The 20,550-nt window shown below is 35.8% G+C and overlaps 1 protein-coding gene across 1 annotated transcript in view; it reads left to right on the top strand.

Moving 5' to 3' along the window:
* Window positions 1-20,550, top strand: part of TLL1 (tolloid like 1) — a 96,604-nt gene that overhangs the window by 68,412 nt on the left and 7,642 nt on the right. Inside the window, exons 18-20 of the mRNA XM_090290161.1 lie at window positions 4,955-5,080; window positions 7,679-7,806; window positions 18,628-18,841. Coding sequence (XP_090146287.1) covers window positions 4,955-5,080; window positions 7,679-7,806; window positions 18,628-18,841 — 468 coding nt within the window. The remainder of the gene's footprint in view (window positions 1-4,954; window positions 5,081-7,678; window positions 7,807-18,627; window positions 18,842-20,550) is intronic.

Here is a 20,550-nt window from a genome sequence, read left to right as displayed (position 1 = left end):
TTACATTTTTAATTGTAACATTCATTATTTGGGAATAATATAAGAAATGATTTTAGGCAATGAGAGTTGAACATAAGCATTGTACCTTCTTAGGCAACCCTGTATTAGTACAAAGATTCAGTTATGACTTTTGCGATAGTGAGAACCCAGAATATGAAGAATAAATCTCATTTAAAAGCAGTCTTCCTCACAGATAAACTGTAATGGAAATGTGATGTATTACTGATGGACTTGCTTCTTGGAAGAAATGAAATAAAACCCAGATTTCCTGACTCCCAGTTTTCGTATTCACCTTTCACCATATACAGATATTTCTTTACAGTATTCCTCCCATACACCACTTCTCTCATGGACTGGTTATAGATAATTTAGAAGATATTCAACCTGATTTTATTCTAACAAAACTTTAAATATTAGGTGATTTATTTCAAATGGAAACACAATAAAACATTCCTATGATTTTGAATCATGTTCCAAGTTCTCATTATTAATGATATTCAAATATTTGCATGTTTTAGAAAGAGTAAGTTGTTTCTGTCATAAGTCAGAATTTATTAGTGCTTTTTTGAAGGCGATTATTTTTTCAGTCATTTAGTGCTGAAACCTGTGTATGCCTTATAGGTGTATGGGAGTGTATGTGTGTGTGCACAGGTATCCATGGGTATGTTTATTTTATATTTGGGCATTTGTTGGGAGTGTATCTGCTCATATATGTTTCTTTTCTGGTACATGGACCCTTCTTTTTCCTACAGACAAGGAAGCTTTCTGCAAAGAGAAAATTTTTATTTTTGAATCTTGCAAGACCTTGATACAGGTTGCCACTTCCGTGCTGTCCAGTATGTGTTATTCATAGACTCGTGGCCTCTGATAGTCGCAGAGATACTCTTCAGGCCTCTAATGGGAATATGCCGTCTCCTTTGTCCCTTATAATGGACTGTCCTTCATCTAACATGAAGGAATGGAAAGTAAGCATGTCCATTCCCATGAAGGAAGTTAATTTCCATCGTCAGAAAATAAATGTTTTTATTTCTACTCAACAAAACATTTATTTCTTTCCCTGATAAAAAAATATTTAAAAATTTTTGTGCCTACAGTATGAAAATGCTAGAAAATTTCAAATGAATTATTGATCGAATATTCAGTTACTAAGTTTACTATATGGACATTCTGAGAAATATTTAAAACTCTGTATCCTTCTTTATTCTTTCCTTTGGATTTTCATTGTTCAAATATTTGTAATTTGTGTCCTAAGAGAAGAAAGGAGAAAAAAGTGAAGACATAACTGTGTTCACTAATCGCTTTTTTCTCTGGTTTGGTGACCTCGCATACATAAGAAGTCCAGAATGTATTTGTGGAATGAGGTCTTTTATGATGTTGCTGTTTCTTATTAAGATAGATATTCTGAAATTACATTCACCTTAATTAGAATATTTATTTACTTCTATTTAAACAGGTGTTTTTTAAAATAACCTTAACATGTTCATTACCTCCTACACCACTTAAAATATTAAGTTAAATATCTTTCTTTATCTGAAAGATGTAAAACATCTGGATAATTTAAGTATCCCAATGTTTACTGAAATTTTCTCCTTTCATATGACTCTGACTCATGGAGGCTCAGTTTATATGTTACTTTGCTGGGCATGATGACTTTCCTCGGCTGCTTTTATTCTTTTGATTTGTTCAGTTTTGAATTTTAGCTAAACTTCAGATTAATCCATACACATATTCTAACATATATTTTTATTTTTTTGTAATGTTAATTATATTAATCAACATTAAATGTAGGGACAAAAGGAGGAAACACCAATCAACTGGGAAACTGAAAAATAATAAATTCTTAGACAATTATTATATATGTGTATATATATAATATTTTTCTTTATCCTTTTTATCCTCTTTCTGCTCCTCCTTCTTCCTTCAAAAATATTTTAAAATTATTATTTTTAGCAGAACAGAAATATAAATAATTGCTTATAAAAACTATTATTCAAATATGATTGATTTTACTTTCAACATTTCTCTTTAGTTATCATTACCACAGTTGAGATTATGTTCTATCAAATTTAAAGAAAAAAATTCTCCTTAGAAATATAACCTGGTGATTTGAGCATTCCACTAGAATGAAGCTTCAATATTAGAAATGTTTTTTCTATTGGATTTTTTTCCTTATGAAATGACTATGGATTTAAAAACTCAGCAGTAGTAACTTGTGTTTACTCATGTGTTTATTTTGACAGTTTCATATCTCTCGTGTATGACAATCCAAACAGATCCAGATAAAGGGAGGATTCAGGCAATCCCTGTTACCATAGGGTTTGTTACTTAGCAACTACTTTGCTTACAGTTATTAGATTTTTAACTAGCTCCCGAAGATCTTGTTGACCTATAGTACAACTAAAGTTTAGCTTTATTTTAAGTACAACAGTCAGCTTTATTTTAAATACAACGAGTAATCATTATATAACATTTTCATAGGAAATATGTGTCTATTTCAGAGTAAGAAATTCTGGCACCAGAAATTTTTATATTGGCTCTTCCCATTTAATAAAGATAAAGCATACAAGGTCTGCCCAGAAAAAGTCCAGCCATTGTTAATATAATGCAAATGGTTTGTGCGACATTGATGTGACCTGGCAGCCAAGGAGCGTGGACTGGAATGTGCATGCGTAAACGATGATGACTTCACTGTACTCATCAGTGGGGGTGGTAGATGCGGTTGAGTGCGTATATGTACTGTGTGCCCATCACATTCAAAATGACTGAGCGAGTAGGGCAATGAATCTCCATCAAGTTTTGTGTTAAACTTGAACATTCCTCCGCAGAAACTATTCAGATGATTCAGAAGGCTGCAGCTATGGGCAACTGGTGATTGGCAGCTTCATCACCACAATGTGCCTGCTCATGCATCACATCTCATGCAGAGTTTTTTTGCGAAACTTTAAATCACCCAGGTGACTCAGCCCCCCACAACCCAGATTTGGCAGAGCCCTATGACTTCTGGTTTTTCCCAAAACTAAAATCACCTTTGAAAGGGAAGAGGTTGCAGACTGTTGATGAGATTCAGGAAAATACAATGGGGCAGCGGAGGGTGACTGAGAGAACTGTGAGGTCCCAAGGAGCCTACTTTGAAGGGGACTGAGACCTTATTGTCCTGTGTACAATGTTTCTTGTATCATTTCAATAAATGACTCTGTTTTTCATATTATATGGCTGGGTACCTTTTGGATAGACCTGGTATTTGTATATTCAATCATGAGAGAGTGTTTTATGAAGCATCTTAAGTAAAGAGCCTCTGGAAAGGTGCATTAAAATACCTGTAGGTCATTTACTGCTTGATTATCTGAATTAGAAAATGTATGTAGCTGCCACCATGGTGGCAGGAAGTATGGTTTACCACCCACCTGTTCTTCCTAAATCATTAATGACTCAAACTATAATTTTCACTGTTGAAGAAATAAGGAAACGGGGATTCCAAATTATTATCAATTCTCCAAAATTAATTTTACAAGACTAATTTTCTATCAACTTCTAATTTCTATACGTATTTGTGTTTGATGCTAGATTTTCTTTATTCTACATTTTTTGTGGGTTTTTATAGTCTCCACAGTAAGTATTAGAAATGTAATGGAACTGTTAAGGATAGATAGAGAATACATGAATCACAGATGTATTGATTCTCATGTATTCTTTAAAACTTTGGAATATTTGGTATGTATTTGGAATATTTTGGTATTGTCAATGCATGAATATATCCCAGGAGCATGTGTGTATTCTGTCATGATATCAGTCTCCAAAAGGGGAAAACTAGATGTAACCTTAAAAATTACTCTTAGATACTTTGATAAAAAATACCTTTCTTAAACCCATCTTCTTAAAGTGAACACTGAGTTGATAAAAAGGTAAACATTGCTATTTGTGAGCCACCACGAGCTCACAAATTCCCTTTAGAAAAATCTGTTGACAGTGTAAATTATGAAGTCAGCCTAACATCCGATATGACTGTCATGTGTCCCTTTTGTTCTCTATGCTGTGGGAGTGATGATGGTCTGAGTGATATGTCATCATATGTGTGTGTCATGAGAAATCTGCCAATTTTGACTTTAATGGACAAGCCAGCCATAGCATGAGAGCCGAGCGAGATAACGTGATAGCTGATAACTCTCAGTGAATTGATTGCCTGCTAATCTAGTTTGGCTGTTGCTCCTGTTTGGGAATTTATTGGCTGTTTCTTAAAGCTCATATTTCCTATTCTAACCTTTGCCTCTTGTACAATAACAGCCCTCTTAGGGAATTAGTTATTAATAAACTGCTCTGCGGGAGTAGATTTTTTAAAAATATATAAATTAGCTTTCTTCTGTAGGATAGCCTAATGATACCTTTTTCTGTCTTAGAATATCATGAAATGTGCACATTCATCAATGCTTAGCTGAACTGCAAAGTTAATGAAAAAAATCAACTACTAACTGATTTTTTAAGTGATAATATACAAATCTTTGAGCCTTGTTTAGCCTCTGTCTAAACACCACGGTTAATATATTGAAGGGTTTCCCTCTACTTTAATGCCATTTCTTCCATTTACTCAAAGTACTCACAATTTAAAATTTATTTTTAACAATTGGCAATAAATGTTTAGGATTAGTTGCAAGAAGATCTGTTCTCTTCCCGTCTTGTACTCCAGATATCTGCTCCAGGGGTGACAGGGGACTCCGTGTTCTCATCCTGGCACAGCCAGTCTTAGGAACTCAATCCGTGGCACAAGGAGCCCAGCTAAACAAGGCCTGGGTAGAACTAACACACTCACAACTCTTTTGTCTTTCTGTTTTATGTTGGGAACAGGAAAAGCTGTGGCTTAGTTTACGCTTTGCCAGTGTTAACCACAACTGAATGATTCTCCATTGATAGTCTTTGTTTTTAAAGCCACTTACTAAACTATGGGTTCTCTTTTTGCCAGACAAAGACGAATGTTCTAAGGATAACGGTGGGTGTCAACATGAATGTGTCAACACCATGGGAAGCTACATGTGTCAGTGCCGTAATGGATTTGTGCTGCATGAGAATAAACATGACTGCAAGGAAGGTATGAGAGCAGCGTTCTTTCCTTGACAGCATCTAGAATTTCGTGCCATTTCACTGCTTCCATGGAGAGTTAATCATATCAATGTGTGATATCATTTTTGAGTGTTCAAATGTCAAACAAAAAAAAAATGAGTATATGTGCAGTGCTCAAAGATTCAAGGCAAACTATTGGAAACTTCCTGTTACCTAAAGAGTCAGCACTTCATACATAGGTGGGTGGCGAGAGAGTAACTTTGTATGACAGACATAGACGCGGCTGTGATGCCATCTGGCAGCCAGAAGAGCACCACTTTACCCCGGGTCTTTATGGAACAGACCTTTCTATTCATATTTAAACTCAACTTCTGCTAAAGGCGATGCATTTGGTTTAGTTTTCCTCCCCAAAATATCTCATATATGTGCTACATGAGTGATGCCATTTTAAATACCAGGAGAGTCAAACGCAAATGCCTAGCAGAGGACAGACCTTTGAAAATGATGGAGACTGTACCATTTAAAGTTTTAAGGCTTGCTTTTAGCAAAAAAATGGAAAAAAAGAAGAAGAAAGAAAAAGTCATACTAGTGGCATAACAGTAGTCTACCAGAGCCTGCCGGTTTTTGGCCCCCAGGCCTTACAATATTCCAAGATTTTGTAAAAACAATGATCTGAATCTCCTTAGCCAGTATGCGCTAGATGGGCGCGAGAAAGTTATTTTGTTTTTATTTCTTCCTTTGAGGGTCTGCTCCTGAATTTTCTACTTAAATTGGATTTATGCCTATTTTGGAAAAATTACTGAGGCAGATTTTATAACTTGTGTCATTAGCACAGATAGATTGACAGGTACCTGACTAGAACCACAGTTAGACAGCAACTATTTGTATGCACATTTGACTAGTATCCTGAATTGGCCCTTGTTCCATTTCGTTCAATTCAAATATGATAATGGGCCAAGGATTTTTTTTTTTTTTTCTGTTTTCATTGAGCTATTAACATTGGTCAAAATCATAGGCAAGCAGATTTTCTGTCTCTTTTCACTTTCATATGAATATAGAATCATGGGGATTCTGATATTTATAACTTGGAAAAGTATTCTATGAAATTAACATGCTGGAGAATAGGCCCAGTTATTTTGCAGAGGTGAAAGGTAATTCAGAGCAAAAAAGAGACAGCTTTGCTAAGTATGCATGTAGCCCGTGGCTCACAGGTAGCAAATAAATGTTGATATCCTAAATCCCTACTCATTACAGTAAATATTTTCAAGAAAGGATTTTATAGGAAACTTTTTTTTGGATAGAACTCTGTCTGGGTTCCCCAATAAAGTTCATTTTTACTGACAGTAAAGGGGTCATATTTTCTTTTACCTCTGCTATAGTGTGGGTCCTGTTCAGCGTTCATCAGTGAGCCTCCTTGCTTGGTCTCGTTGGCTCTTTGTCAACTTCTGGCAATCCACATTTCATATGACAAGGCAAAGACAGGGATCCTGGAGTTTAGTAAATTTTTGTCAAGACAGGATCTAGACTTGAAGGCTGTTTTCTTGCTATGTGATCCTATATGTTGGAAAGGAGCTGAATTTCACCTACTTTTTGTATTCCTCACAAATCCAAATCTCTCTATAAACACTGAGCACAGTTAAAATAAAGGTCTAGCAGTAAAGGCTGACAACAGCACCTAATTCTGGCATCCTACCCTCACTGTGCAGCTCTGCAGTGTAACAGGTGTTCTGTCCATTTAGTAACGAATTTCCCCGAAGAGATTTCTTGGAAAGTTTCAGAGGATTTATTGTATTTTAGAATAAGATACACAACATATAACAAATAATTCTCAGTGTTAATCAGGATACGTAGGGTGCTGCTTCATAAATTATGCAGAATGAACAGAGCCTGAGGATATTAAGTGTTTTTGAAGTTTAATATTAACAAATGGTCTCCTTTAAGATGAAGTTATTTTAATTGTGAAAAACCTAAAAGAAATTTCATGTTAATTAAATATTCTCAGAAATTAGTTTAGAAGCTATATCTCCATAGCTAGTAGCTGTTCACTAATTTTTCCCCTTATTGTTTCATTATACTTTAATGAAATTAAAGTTAATTTACTTTAGCAGCTAAAATTTTAGTTTCAGTTTTCAAGTATATACTAAAGAAGAGGGAAATGTAAATACATAATTCATAAAGTGGATTAATAGTGTTAATTAACTATAAATTATGTTTTTGTTAATAGAAAAAATGGACTGAAGTGGCTTAATCCATTGATTTTTGTTTGTCACATTGCATTAAATATTCTGCACACACCAAAAGCTGATATCTTTGATTGTCAATATATGTTGCTCTGTTAAAGTCTGAGCTTACAGATCCATCAGTTTAAAGTAGTTTATTTTCTTCTAGGCATTTCTAAAATTCATTGCAAACACTTAATTTCATGAAAGCAAGAAAGCAGACATTGCCTGATTATGCTCAGCAACATGTATGCCAAAGCAGATGAGTATGATTGCAGAGACGAGTGATGATTAGTTGGTATTCAAGAAAACCTTTCAGTGGGATAGTGGGCAAATAGGCTGCTTTCTTGTTGGTCTAATCCTGGGCTAGATCTTTGCACTGATCAATATTATCATTATTGGCACAGCTGAGTGTGAACAGAAGATCCACAGTCCAAATGGCTTCATCACCAGTCCCAACTGGCCAGACAAGTACCCAAGCAGGAAGGAATGCACGTGGGAAATCAGTGCCACTCCAGGCCATCGAGTCAAATTAGTAAGTGAGCATGTCATTCTTTTTTTTTATTAGGCTGTCTTCCCATGTCTTCCATGGTGAGCACATGGAAGGAAAATGAATGTGTATTTAATTGAATTGAATTAGTAGGCCGTTGGAAAAAGTTTTCTTTCTTATGCTTTCCTACGAACACTAAACAAATCCCTGATTTCCTAGATCAAGATGGTAGTAATGGCAGCCATGAACTTCTCATATAGTGATCTTACTCTGGATGCTTAAAAGGCATTAACAATCATGTTTCCAAATGAAGAAAATAAATAAAGGAACCAAAAAATCAGAAATTCATTAACACAGCAATAAAACAAGTATTCAGTTAAACACACCACAGTAAATTCTACTGGCCGTCTCAATTCTATATTCTTCATACACAGGGCATGTATTTGTTTATAATAAAGCCAATTTTGTGCTTTGTGAAATATTGTTTTTGCGTAATATAGTTGCCCTCTTTAGATGGATACCGATGTCCTTAGACTTCTCCCAAATTCAAATATGAATATAATGTTTGTTCCCTCTCCTGTACTTGTTACCTGGTAGTATAGATACTTGGAAAGCATAATTTTTAAAAATAAAATCATAAGAATATAGAAATTTTAATAACTTCCTGCAATATGCTGTTGTCAAAAGCATGAGGGAATGTCAGCTAACAAGGTTCAGAGGACAGTTTAACAGTCACCTTAATAAAGGACAAGAAATTGTGTTGAGAAGGAGGCTACCAGTCCATGGTAGCTTACTGGACTAGTCCAGCCATAAAGTTAATTTGAAAGTTGTTTGAATCTTTTCCTTCAGTGAATTTTTTTTGACCAGTACAGAAGCTGCATTTATATACATTATAATGATAAAATTAGAGACAATCACCAATATATTCATATTCTTATTACGGAACTCCTTGTAGTCATCATATTTGTAAAATGTTAGTAAGTGACTTTCCAGACAGAGACATCAGTTCATTTCAGTCACTCTTTGGAGGTATGCCTGATGCTAAAATGACAGCATTGCAGGAATCTGAGCACTTTTCAGTCCTGTCCAAGGTCCTGATTGATAACACTGTATTCTTTCCAGCAGTGCAGTTAGCTAAGGCAGTTGGGAACATGAATTTTTTCTGTGTGTAGATCCAGATTTTGTCTGGTATCAAAGTCTTCTCTGAAGAATCTTATGTATGTATGTGCATATGTACATATATTTTGTGTAGAGTATGCCTGTGTAGTGCCACTATTTAAAGACATTTTCATCGGGTATTGAATACTAGGATGACAATTGTATTTTTCATTCTGCACACTAAACCCTTGACTCCATTATTTTCTGACTTTCATTGACTCTAGTAAGTCTGTTGTAAACCTGAATTATACTCCTGTGAAGGTAATGATTCCTTTTTTTATGGCTCATTCAACATTTTCTTTTTATCAGCAGTTTGAACTTAATGTATCTAGGGGTGTGTGTGTGTGTGAGAGAGAGAAGAGAGAGACAGAGAGAGACAGAGAGACAGAGAGACAGAGAGAGAGAGACAGAGAGAGAGAACAGAGAGAGAAATTCTAATTGCCAAAAGAGATCTCAGAAGAAAGAGACCTAAATTTGTAAGTCTGTCATTTATTGGAATTTTATCTTTCTCAGAATTCTATGAATTTCTTGCATCTGTATTGTTGTGTCTGTCATGAATTTTTGAAAAATTTTAACCTTATTTTTTCACAAAATTCTTCTGTACTATTGTCTTTCTGTACCTCCTTGGACTTAAATTACACATATAGTAGGTGGTTTCATATTATCCCATAACTCCTGGATGCTCTGTTAGTCTTCTCTCATTCTTTTTTCAGGCTTTCAGTAATTTCTATGAATCTATCTTCAAGTTCCACGATTGTTTCTTCTGCTGCCTTGAGTCTACTGATTAAAGGCATTTTTATCTTTTTATATTTTCTATTTCTAGCATTTCCACGTGACTCGTTATTTTAGTTCTCATGTGTATTATTCTGCTCAGGCTGCCATAACGGAGTATCTAAAACAACCAAAGCTTATTTCCTCCCAGTTCTGGAGGTTAGCAGTTCAAGACCAGGTGCTGTCGGTGTTGGCATCTGGTGAGGCCTATTTTCCTGCCTTGTAGACAGTGCTTTGTTGCTCTGTCCTTACCTGGCCCTTCCTTGTGTGTGTGTGGAGAGGGAGAGCTCTTGTGTCTCTTTATCTTATCATAAGGACATTAGCCCTCTAGGATTAGGGCCTCACCCTTATGACTTCATTTAACCTTAAATACTTTCCTAAAGGACCTCTCTCCAAGTGCAGTCACATTGGGGTTTAGGGCTTTAACATATGAATTAAGGGGGTGGGCAATTCACTTCAGAACCAAATCACTCTGCTGAAATCCCCATTTTTGCATGTTGTCTGCATTTGTTTTAGAATATTTAGCAAATTAATCATAGTTACTTTAAATTCTGTTTGATAGTTTAAACAGGGGTCGTGTTCGAGTCTGTTCTGTTATTTTATCTCTTAGAACTGTATCATTTTTTTCTTGTCTTTCTGCATGTCGTGTAATTTTTTATTAAACGCCAGACTTTATGTGTATAATAGGAGAGACTTTATGTCTGGAAGTAGACACATCTCTTCTTCTGTTAGGCTATTAGTGTATATGTGTGTCTAGTAGGAGGTGTTGTTGAGTGAATCTAGTCAGTTATTAAGCTGACTTCGGGTTTTCTTGTTCCTATGGTTACCTTCAGTGTACCATTGGCTTCAAATTTCTTTTCCTTAGATGGGAGGCCGAGACTTGAGAGGCAGTTTCTCAATGTTTGTCCTTCATCTTTCACGTCCCCATTTATATCCTCCACGGACTGTGTCCCTCTGCACGCTTTTCTTCCTCTTGCAGGGGTAGACTGCCATTGTTCATTGCTCGGTGCCTGCGAACCTGGTGGTGAGGGAAGGGGCTCTTGTCTCAGCAAAGCCTTCTCTTGAGACCGGCTCTGTGTTTTTAGGTCTTAGGGATGTCCTTTCTCAGAGGCAGCCAAATGGCGCCTTAGAGCTCTGGGTGGGCTTCCATGGGAGCGTTTCTTTGCCCTCTCACAGTTGTAGTAGATCTCTGATGTCATTGGCATAGGATCCTGTGCCCAGGACTGCCCCAAGGGCAGAAGGGTTTTCAGTTTTATTTTGTTTTGTTTTAAACATTTCCCTTGGCGACGATGCGAGGTCTGTACCTTTGCCCTGGTGCTGACAAGGTTTTCTGCTGCCTCCCCCGGAGGCTTACGGCTTTGCTTCCCAGAGAACAGTTGCAACAGGGCTTCCTGCTTTTGCTGGGACCAGTTATCTTTTCCAAACCTGTAACAGCAAAGAAGGAAGGCACTTGGCCATCTCCCGCTGTGTGCATGAACAGGAGATTGAGGTCACTGAGGTCGTGGAGAAGAGCTTGGGAGTGGTGGCAGCTCCCAGGGGGGTTTTATACTCACCCTCATTCACACCTGATCTTTACAATCCATTAAAAATTGTAGCTGAGTGCTTCTTACCTAGTTTTTCTTATTGATATAGAAAGATTTACTGCTGCATTCAAAGCAGTTTCTAAAAATGCTATATTAATATACACATATTAGCACAAAAATAGGATTGTGATTCTTACCTTCTTCCTTTACATGGATTTTCAATTTTTTTCCACAACAAACTTTATTTTTTTTAATTTTGAAGTATATTTTTTTGATTATGCTATTACAGTTGTCCCAATTTTTCCCCTTTGCCCCCCTCCTCCAGGTACCCCCTTCCATCAAGCAATCCCTTCCCTCCACTTAGTTCATGTCCATGGGTCATGCATGTAAGTTCTTTGGCTTCTCCATTTCCTATATTATTCTTAACTTCCCCCTGTCTATTTTGTACCAACCAATTATGCTTCTTAATCCCTGCACCATTTCCCCATTTCTCCCCCTTCCCCTCCCAGCTGATAACCCTCCAAATGATCCCCATACCTATGATTCTGTTCCTGTTCTGGTTGTTTGCTTGTTTTTGTTTTAGATTCAGTTGTTGATAGTTGTGAATTTGTTCCCTTTTTAATGCTCATGGTTTTGATCTTTTCTTAAATAAGTTACTTTAACGTTTCCTATGATAATGGCTTGGTGGTTACATGGCACGCAGCATCTCTCCCTTCTGAACTCTGTCATTGTGAGCAGGTGCTTATATCTCACCTCTGCTTGGAGGGGCCTGAGATTCAGTGGATTCGATACTATTTGATACTACTTGGTTGACTAGTGACTTTAGTTCTTGGATGTGTTCAGCAAAGTTGTGTGTTTTTTTTTAATTCACATGGCTTTTTCCTATCAGAGTAAAAGCAATACTATTTCCAGCTTTCTATATCCAAGGGCAAATAGAACTCCTGATATCCCTCAGTTTGGCAATACTTTATTCCTTCTCAATTATATACTTTCCAGCTTATTGACCATCTCTTCACCTCTAAGTCTGTTTCTTCGTAAATTACAGCTTTATTTTTTATGCAGATATTTTTTGAGGATCAGGACATAAAGCATGTATGTCTGTTCAACAATGGTCATATTTGCCGTTATCCTATGAAGGTAATTTTCAGAAGGAAAATGAGAGCTTTGAGGCAAATACAGGTTTTTGTTTTAAGTATTTGACTTCGTGATCTTAGCACAGGTACTTACAGTCTAAGCCAGGTTTTCTCAAATATTGGCTTGTATCAGAATTACCTGGAAGACCTTTTCTTAAAAGACTCACTTTTGCCATTCCAAGTTTCTGAACAAGAGCATAATGTTGATTCCACTTTTTCCCCCATTAATCATGTTCGTATAAAAAATGACTCTAAATATCACTGTAAGAATCAGGATTCGTAAATAAGAAAGCAGTCTCAGGCAGTTCAGGTCACTGGGAAAGTTTATAAAACTAGTAGGTGTATAATAAATACCTTCAAGCCCATCCGTCTCTACATTTAATCTTATTTTTTAATTATAGCATCCTGTATCAGAGAAGAAAGTAATCTAAAATTGCTGTGTATGTGCACATATCTAATAATTTAATGGAAAACAGTCATGTTAGTAAGACAAACTTATAATGATTGAATAAAGCAAATATACTAGAGAGATATGGAGGAATTAGGAACATATATTTGGACTTGAAGAGTCTTAGGTCTAGATTATACCGCTTCTACTTACTAGACATGTTACCTTGGGAAGATACCCTTTAACATTTTAATTTCTTTATCTGCAAATTGGGCTCATACTCATGAATTCCATGTGTAAAAATGTTCACCATAGTGCTTTATTGAATGACAATGAACACCTATGGGTGATATCCAAATTGTAATAATAATTATGATAATGATTAATAATAAATCTTATATCATTTACTTCTGTAATTCAACCATGATCAAGTTTTTGTGTAGCCTCATGAATTTGAAATTAAGTTCTAACAATTAAAAATGTAGCTAATGATTACTTTTCAGCAAACTTTTTCTTTAAAGAGCCAGATAGTAAATATTAGAGACTTTGTAGACTGTGTCATCTGTGTTGCGACAATTTAATTCTTCTGTTTTATTGTGAAAGCAGCCATAGTCAACCCACAAATGAATGGATATGGTTGTGTTCTAATAAAGTTTAATTACCAAAACAGGCCACAGACCATATTTGCCCTGTGAGATTTAATTCATTGACCCAAGCTAAGAAGGTCAGGGGAAAACAGTTTGAAATCATTAAGTCATAAGTGTTTATGCTCATTTTCCTGAGAAGCACAAACATTTGGACTTACTTTCTGTGGTAGGTAGAATACTTACTTCTCCCCATTTCTCCAAAGATGTTCCAGTCCTAACCCCTGGAACCTGTACATACATTACCTTACATGGCAAAAGGAATTGGTTAGATTAAGGATCTTGAAATGGAGAGACTGTGGTGGAATATCTGGGTGGGCCCATGGAATTAGAAGGTTCCTCCCGAGAGGGAGACAGGAGGTCAGAGAGGACAGATGTTATACTATTGGTTTTGAAGACTGAGAAAGGGGACATGAGCCAAGGAGTGAGGGCAGCCTTTCGAAGCTGGAAAAATGCGAGGAAGCAGATTCTCACCTAGGATCTCTAGAAGTAATGCCGTGCTACCAACCCATTTTCATAGGCTACTGACCTCTACTGCCCTAGGACAATAAATTTACATTGTTTTAAGCCACTAAGCATGTGGTCCTTTGCTCTAGCAACAATAAGATACTACTAGATTTGCCTTGTTTTTAGCGTGTATGTCGGTGCGTGTTTAATTGTGAGGTACTTACTGCATGCGCCCTGGCTGGTTTAGCTCAGTGGATTGAGCGTCGGCCTGCGAGCTAAGTGTCGCTGGTTCGATCTTCCAGTCAGGGTACATCAGAGAAGGAAAACTCTGACTCCAAAAAACCTCCGCTGCCTTGCGGCATACCTCTTCAGGGGAAAGGCTAAGGGAGTAAACCCCGACAGAAAATCCGGAGCCGGAGTCCCTAAGGCGGTTTGACGTTGTAGTCAACACCGGCAACTCCTGCGGCGCACCTGAAGCCAAGCTGTATTGACTCCGTCTTTCCCTTGGACCCTTCAGCTGCGAAGAGAGGGGGGGTCTGCTGCATGGGCAACAGCAGACCCTCCATATTACCCTGCCCAGGCTCTGTAGCTTCAGCATCATCACAAGATGTCCATTCAACACGGGAGGAGACAGATACCATGTCACTCCCGAGTCGGACTGCACAGCCATTCTCGGCGGTGCAGATAGACTCTTAAGAAGCTACACCATCGTCTCTCGAGACGGACGGCTGCCGACGACGACTTACTGCATGGTAATGGCAACAAAGTAAAAGAAACCTTGGTTAAAAGATACATGGAAAACTCTTCTTACTAAACACAGGATCAAGTTCTGAATGAATAAGGACAAGGATCTATTATTTCTGGCTTCACCCGGTTTTGGTTTCGAGAGGCTAAATTGATCATCAAATTTTGGGTACCTTTTTCATTATTTTGAATTACTCTTCATTAAAAACAAAACAAACAATACTTAAAGTTCCAAGCCAAGGGACATACAGCAACAGGGTAATATATTTATGTCATTTTTATTTGTTGTATCATAGCATAGAGTTTTGCTGAGTTATATAGTTGCAATTTATAGCTTCATATATGGGATATTTAGAAAACCAGAACACCCTCAAGTGTTATATAACTCTACCATAAATCCATAAAGAGTATATTGATTGCAGTTATAGAGGATTCATGGGGAAAAGGGACCTTTTGAATTAGAAGACTGGGGTTTGTATTCCCCTGTGCCATTTTTTTTTCCCAGTGGCCTCTAATTCTTTGAATATCTTGTGGGAAACCAAATAACAGCTCTTACTGAAGACAGGATAAGGCAAAAGATGGCTGGGACTAGGGAGCTCTGAATCTTATTTCACAGCTCCTCAAATTGCATTAGTCTCTTAAATTCTCTTAAATGGTCACCTTGGCTAAATGGTATTTCTGCATTAAGCACTATCATTATATTGTCTTCTCCTCTGTGAGTATATATAGTGACTGAATGGCCTTATCCCTTAGCCAGTGTGCATATTTTCAGTAAAAGCACTTCCACAGATGTTCATATGAGGGACCTGCATATGCAAGCCTGGCTGGAGGCCTTAATCTCTTAGTTGGTCTTGTGGAAAAGACATTAAGATTCCTGAGTAGGTTCACAGTTATTCCTCTTTCTTTGTTCTTTCTAAACCTAGATTAGTAAACTTACAATCATAGAACTATAATCATGGGATGAGTAAGATTTAAGTTTGAATACTAAAGTATCTGTATAGTATTAGCTTAACTGCTTAATAAAAATATTTGGAAGTCCTAAAAAAGAGGGTAGTGTTTCAGCAGAAATCAGAGTTCCTTACAGCTCCGTATATCAGCATTGCTGGCTGTCCTGTCCTCACTGTAAAGTTGTAGGATTTGGGGGGTATCTAAGTGTCTCTGTGGGTCATTGCTATAGCATTGGTCCCTGGTGGCTGAAAATGTTCACATTACTTAGATATAGAGATTCAAGACTCAGGGTTTGTCATAGAATAAAGTAATAAATTGTGTATCTCGCTTTATCTTTGGAAACTCTAAAAAGTATTTTTAAAGATTTCTAATTTCCCATGGGCTCCCAGAATACTCTTCTGTGGCCTAGAAATAGTTTGTGTTGAGGCAAAGTCACCCCACATGGAGGTTCCACTACGTGGTGACTTGATGATGTTAAGGACCAGATTTATGAGACCTCAGCATGTGAGCTAGTCACGCTTCTGCTTGTGTGTGGCAGAGCGTTTGAGTTAGGCTCACTGCTGGAAGGACCACCCGGTCTTTGCCGTTGACCTAATACGCTGCTACCAATTTCAAGAGGAAAATTCATTAATATCTTAATGAATGAGAATTTTTTGCATTGCTTGAGAATATGTTGCCACAAAACCTTTGCCTAATTTGATTCCTATAGAGTCAGTCTGATTCCATTAGTAATTTGATTTAAAAAAAACTGAAGCCAGTTGGGTCCAGACCAGGTGCCAGTATGCTCCCCAGCCCACCGGCTCAGTGCCACTGTGTGTAGTGTTGCTCTGTTCTGTGAAACAGATGTTATGATTTACTCTAGACATCCTGCATCTCATTAGGGAGTGAGTATTCACTTAGTTATCTCATTCACTCATTTTCAACGGACCAGTCAATGGACTGAATATGTGTGGTCTGGAGATTCTGATCCCATGTTTAACTTTTATTTAGAATATATGCTTTAGAATGCCATTACCCCCATCATTCTTAACAGTTTTCTACACAGTTGGTTTCTCTGTCCTTTATATTGATAGATGAATTATTCTAAATCACATTCAAAAGAGACCATTAGTTGATATGGCTTTCAGATATTGTTATTTTCCTCTTGAAATAATATTGCTCTTATACTTCAGAAGCTCGATTTCATAGTTCATAAAGTTCTCTGGGTGCAGTTAGGCCAATGTTCTCTTATTCATTTTTTAACAGTTACAAACTGATATTAAAACTGTAGATGTGTACACAAGGATCCAAGAAGCTGACTGAGGACTCTCATGACATGCAGAAAATGAGCAGTTTTGGTCTGCCACTTCAAAAGCATTTCCACTCATGGATTTAGCCATACACATGGGATAGGTGGGCAGGCAAATGAATGGACAGCCTTATCTAGACTTTCAGCTGACCATCCATTTAGGTTCTTCCATATCCTATGTCTATTCTATTCCAGTCTTTGCCACTGAATTATGGAGATTAATAAGTGACTAACTCCTTCAATGACCACCTACTTTGAATATTGTGTTTCAGGATAATTACACTGTGTTCACTATACTTTCCTGCACTGTATTTATGTGTGTGTGTGTGTGTTTCCAGCGCAATTGTTTGTGCAATAGTCTTTTTTGCACTAATCCAGTGTCTTTGGTCAAATGCAGTGAATATTCCTTTTTACCCATAGTGATTCTCTAGTGCTTATTTGTTATAACATCTTAATGTACACATTTTATAAATTAGAGTATAGCGGAATGAGACATGAAAAGTCAGTCCTGTTTCTTTTATTTCTTTCTTAAGCACTTTTCATCCCTTTCTCCTACACTATAATTAATATAAATTGCTTCTTTCATTTATTCCCTTATTCCCCCAAAGTCAGAAGTGAAAGTAGACGGCAGTAGACGGTATCGAATAGATGACAGTTCACCAAGAGAGAACTGTTCTTAATCACTTTTTCTTTGAAAATTACAAAAAGTATGTCTTAGTTAAACTGAGCATTATGATTACTTCACAAAATTGCTTTAAAGAAAACATGTATATAAAAAGTTTATGTGCACATAGTTTATCCTTCGGGGATTGTAGCAAAATTAATGAATTTTCAAGTATATTTCATATTTCCTCAGGTTTCTTTTTCTTTTTATATTTTAGCTTTGCTCTAGAGACTTAAGTAATAGTGATGGCTTATTTTTTTAATGTATAATTTTTTTTTCTGGAGAAAGGAAAAAAGCCTAAATTGGCAATTACAAATAACCTAGGATTCCTGGAATTGTTAATAGTTTTGACAATGTTATTTTTAGTACATCACAATTAAACCTTTGTTTGTGATATTTAATGTTATATTTTTAATGAATTTTTATTTTAAGAATTTGAGAAGACCTGCACATAAAAATTACTACAGAGATAAATTACAATGAGTTTTAAGTGACAAGGCACCTAAACCTTGTAAGTCTCCAAATATTAAAATAAGTGTACCATCTGTCAGAAAGATAAATTTAAAAATCTAGTCTAAAGACATATTAGTGTTTTCTAATAATATGGGTTGTAAAATCTAAAGAAAGAAATATATAGTGAAAATTTCCTTCATTTTAGTTATTCTATTAAGACTTACTACATTTAATTTTTGTCAAAATATGATAATTACTTTATGGATTTTTCTTCTTAGTTTATGTGCCTAAACATAGGATCACGATGTTTAATAGTTTATGATCATCAAAACTGGAAGGAATCAATTTTTTAATATAATAGTCTAAAATTTTCTGATGCTGTCATAAAAATTCAGAATTAAATTCAGAACAAAATAATATTTTGTTATTCTAAATTGTCGTAATACTGGTGTAGATTTAATTGCAATAGTAGAATTAGTTAGAATAGTTGAATGGTAGACACTTACATGGAGTTGTTACATTTTTTCCTTATGTGTTTTTCCTAGAGCTTTTACAGTCTATTTATTTTATAACCTTTTCATTTACATGGCTGGAACATATTTCATTGATCTGTATTTGAGTTTCAAAAACAAGAACCTATTTTTAATGATATGTGATTTTTGTTTGTTTGTTTGTTTTCGTCCTTTCTTTTTTCTTTATAACTAGGCCTTTAGTGAGTTTGAGATAGAGCAGCATCAAGAATGTGCCTATGATCACGTGGAAGTATTTGATGGAGAAACGGAAAAATCACCAATTCTTGGACGACTGTGTGGCAACAAGATCCCAGAACCCCTAGTGGCTACTGGAAATAAAATGTTTGTTCGGTTTGTTTCTGATGCATCTGTTCAGAGAAAAGGCTTTCAAGCTACACATTCCACAGGTCAGCAAATCAGGGCTCTGCTTCTCTTTTCTGACTAAAATCCATGTTTTTCTTCCTGTGAATGCAGTGGATCTCATAACAGGATCATAAATGGATCCCCAGACACAGCAGAAGAAATCTCACTGAAGTACAGTGTGAAATATTTGAGAACCATGTAGCATCCGACCTAATAGCTTTGTAGCCGATGAACGTTTAGAAAGAAACCGAAAAGTTTCCTTCAAATGCATTATGATCAAGTAGAACTATTTCTAAGTATTTCTATAATGTATTTTATATTAACTGTAACAGTTCAGTTTATGTCATATTAACAGATAGAAATCTATAGCTTAGTATTAAAAAATTAAGTGTTCTCTAAACCCTACCTGGTTATCTAGTTTTTGTAAATAAAATTAGGAGTTTATCTCGATTTTACAGAGCCTTAGTTTTCCCCTTTTATTTGGTATGCAACAGTAGTTCGTAAATCTAATCCCTACAGATTATAGCTGTTTAGAAGTCTTTAAGAAATGAAGGGTAATTTAGAAAAAATATGGAAAATTTACACAAAAATGTAGAATGATATTGTTATAACTTGGAGCCAATTTAATAATATATTTCATAAAAGTCTAGGAAATGTCCTTTTTTCAGTGTATTAAAAAAAACAGTTCATTGCATGTTCACTAGAGTCATTTAGCTCATAGTGACATCTAGTGGCATTAACCTATGTATAAACAATTGAGAAATCTATCTTGATGTAGAACATTATAAAAATAGTCTACATAACCGATTTTTAACCTTTTTCATTTCATGGCATACATAAATTAATTACTAAAATTATGCAGCACACCAAAAATATATTTTTTGACAATATGACCAAAAAAATAGATATAATTTTGATTAATTTATACCAGATGGCCATGGTTATGTTGGCTATTGTTCTTTCAAATTTGACAGTCTAAGGGACAATCTAAGTGCCCCTCACTAAATAGTCATGTACTGCATGTTTTAAAAATTCTTATGGCACACCGGTTAAAAATCACTAGTCCACATATTCACCCATAAAACAATTTTAGTGAAGTAGTTTTTGTCACAGTTTCATGCTGATTGCTATTCTTTTGTTTCATTTTGTTTTAGAAATCAGATTTTTAATTATTTTATTGTCCAATATTATTTTTCACTTCAGTATGTTTTATTATGAGCATAGATTTACATAGAATTCTGTGAGAATGTGGATATTAATTATCAGGATATTTGTCTGATTTATACTAGCAGTGATTGGACTCATAAATTATACAGATTAATAATTTTTATGGTTAATATACATATTTTTGTTTGAGAAAAATCTTTTATGGACCACAAATTTTATACTAATGAAGGATTTTCCATTCATTTGACATTTACTCTTTAAATACTTTTCTGAAAACTTGTCCTGTGTTGAAAGGGTAGAAAAATTGGAATCCTATTACTCTGCCAATATTTTTCTGACAATGCAGAGTTCATGGCATATGTTTAATATTCTATTACAGCTTCCAAGAATGCATTGTGAAAAATGCTGTCAGAACTTTCAAAATAGCTGATGATATAGTATTTTGAAATTATCTATGCATAAATTTCCCTTTTTTAGCTTGATAAAAATTTTCTTTATCATGGAAACCTTCTTTTTACTCTCTGCGAATGGATGATTAAGATTATATTATGTTCCATAGTGTCGGTACATCTGGATTTTCGGTCCA

The sequence above is a fragment of the Furipterus horrens genome, unplaced genomic scaffold, assembly GCF_987537825.1.
Source record: "Furipterus horrens unplaced genomic scaffold, mFurHor1.1.pri manual_scaffold_10, whole genome shotgun sequence".
Classification (NCBI taxonomy): Eukaryota; Metazoa; Chordata; class Mammalia; order Chiroptera; family Furipteridae; genus Furipterus; species Furipterus horrens.
The sequence above is the reverse complement of the archived record's forward strand: the minus strand, read 5'-3'. Positions and strand labels throughout refer to the sequence as shown.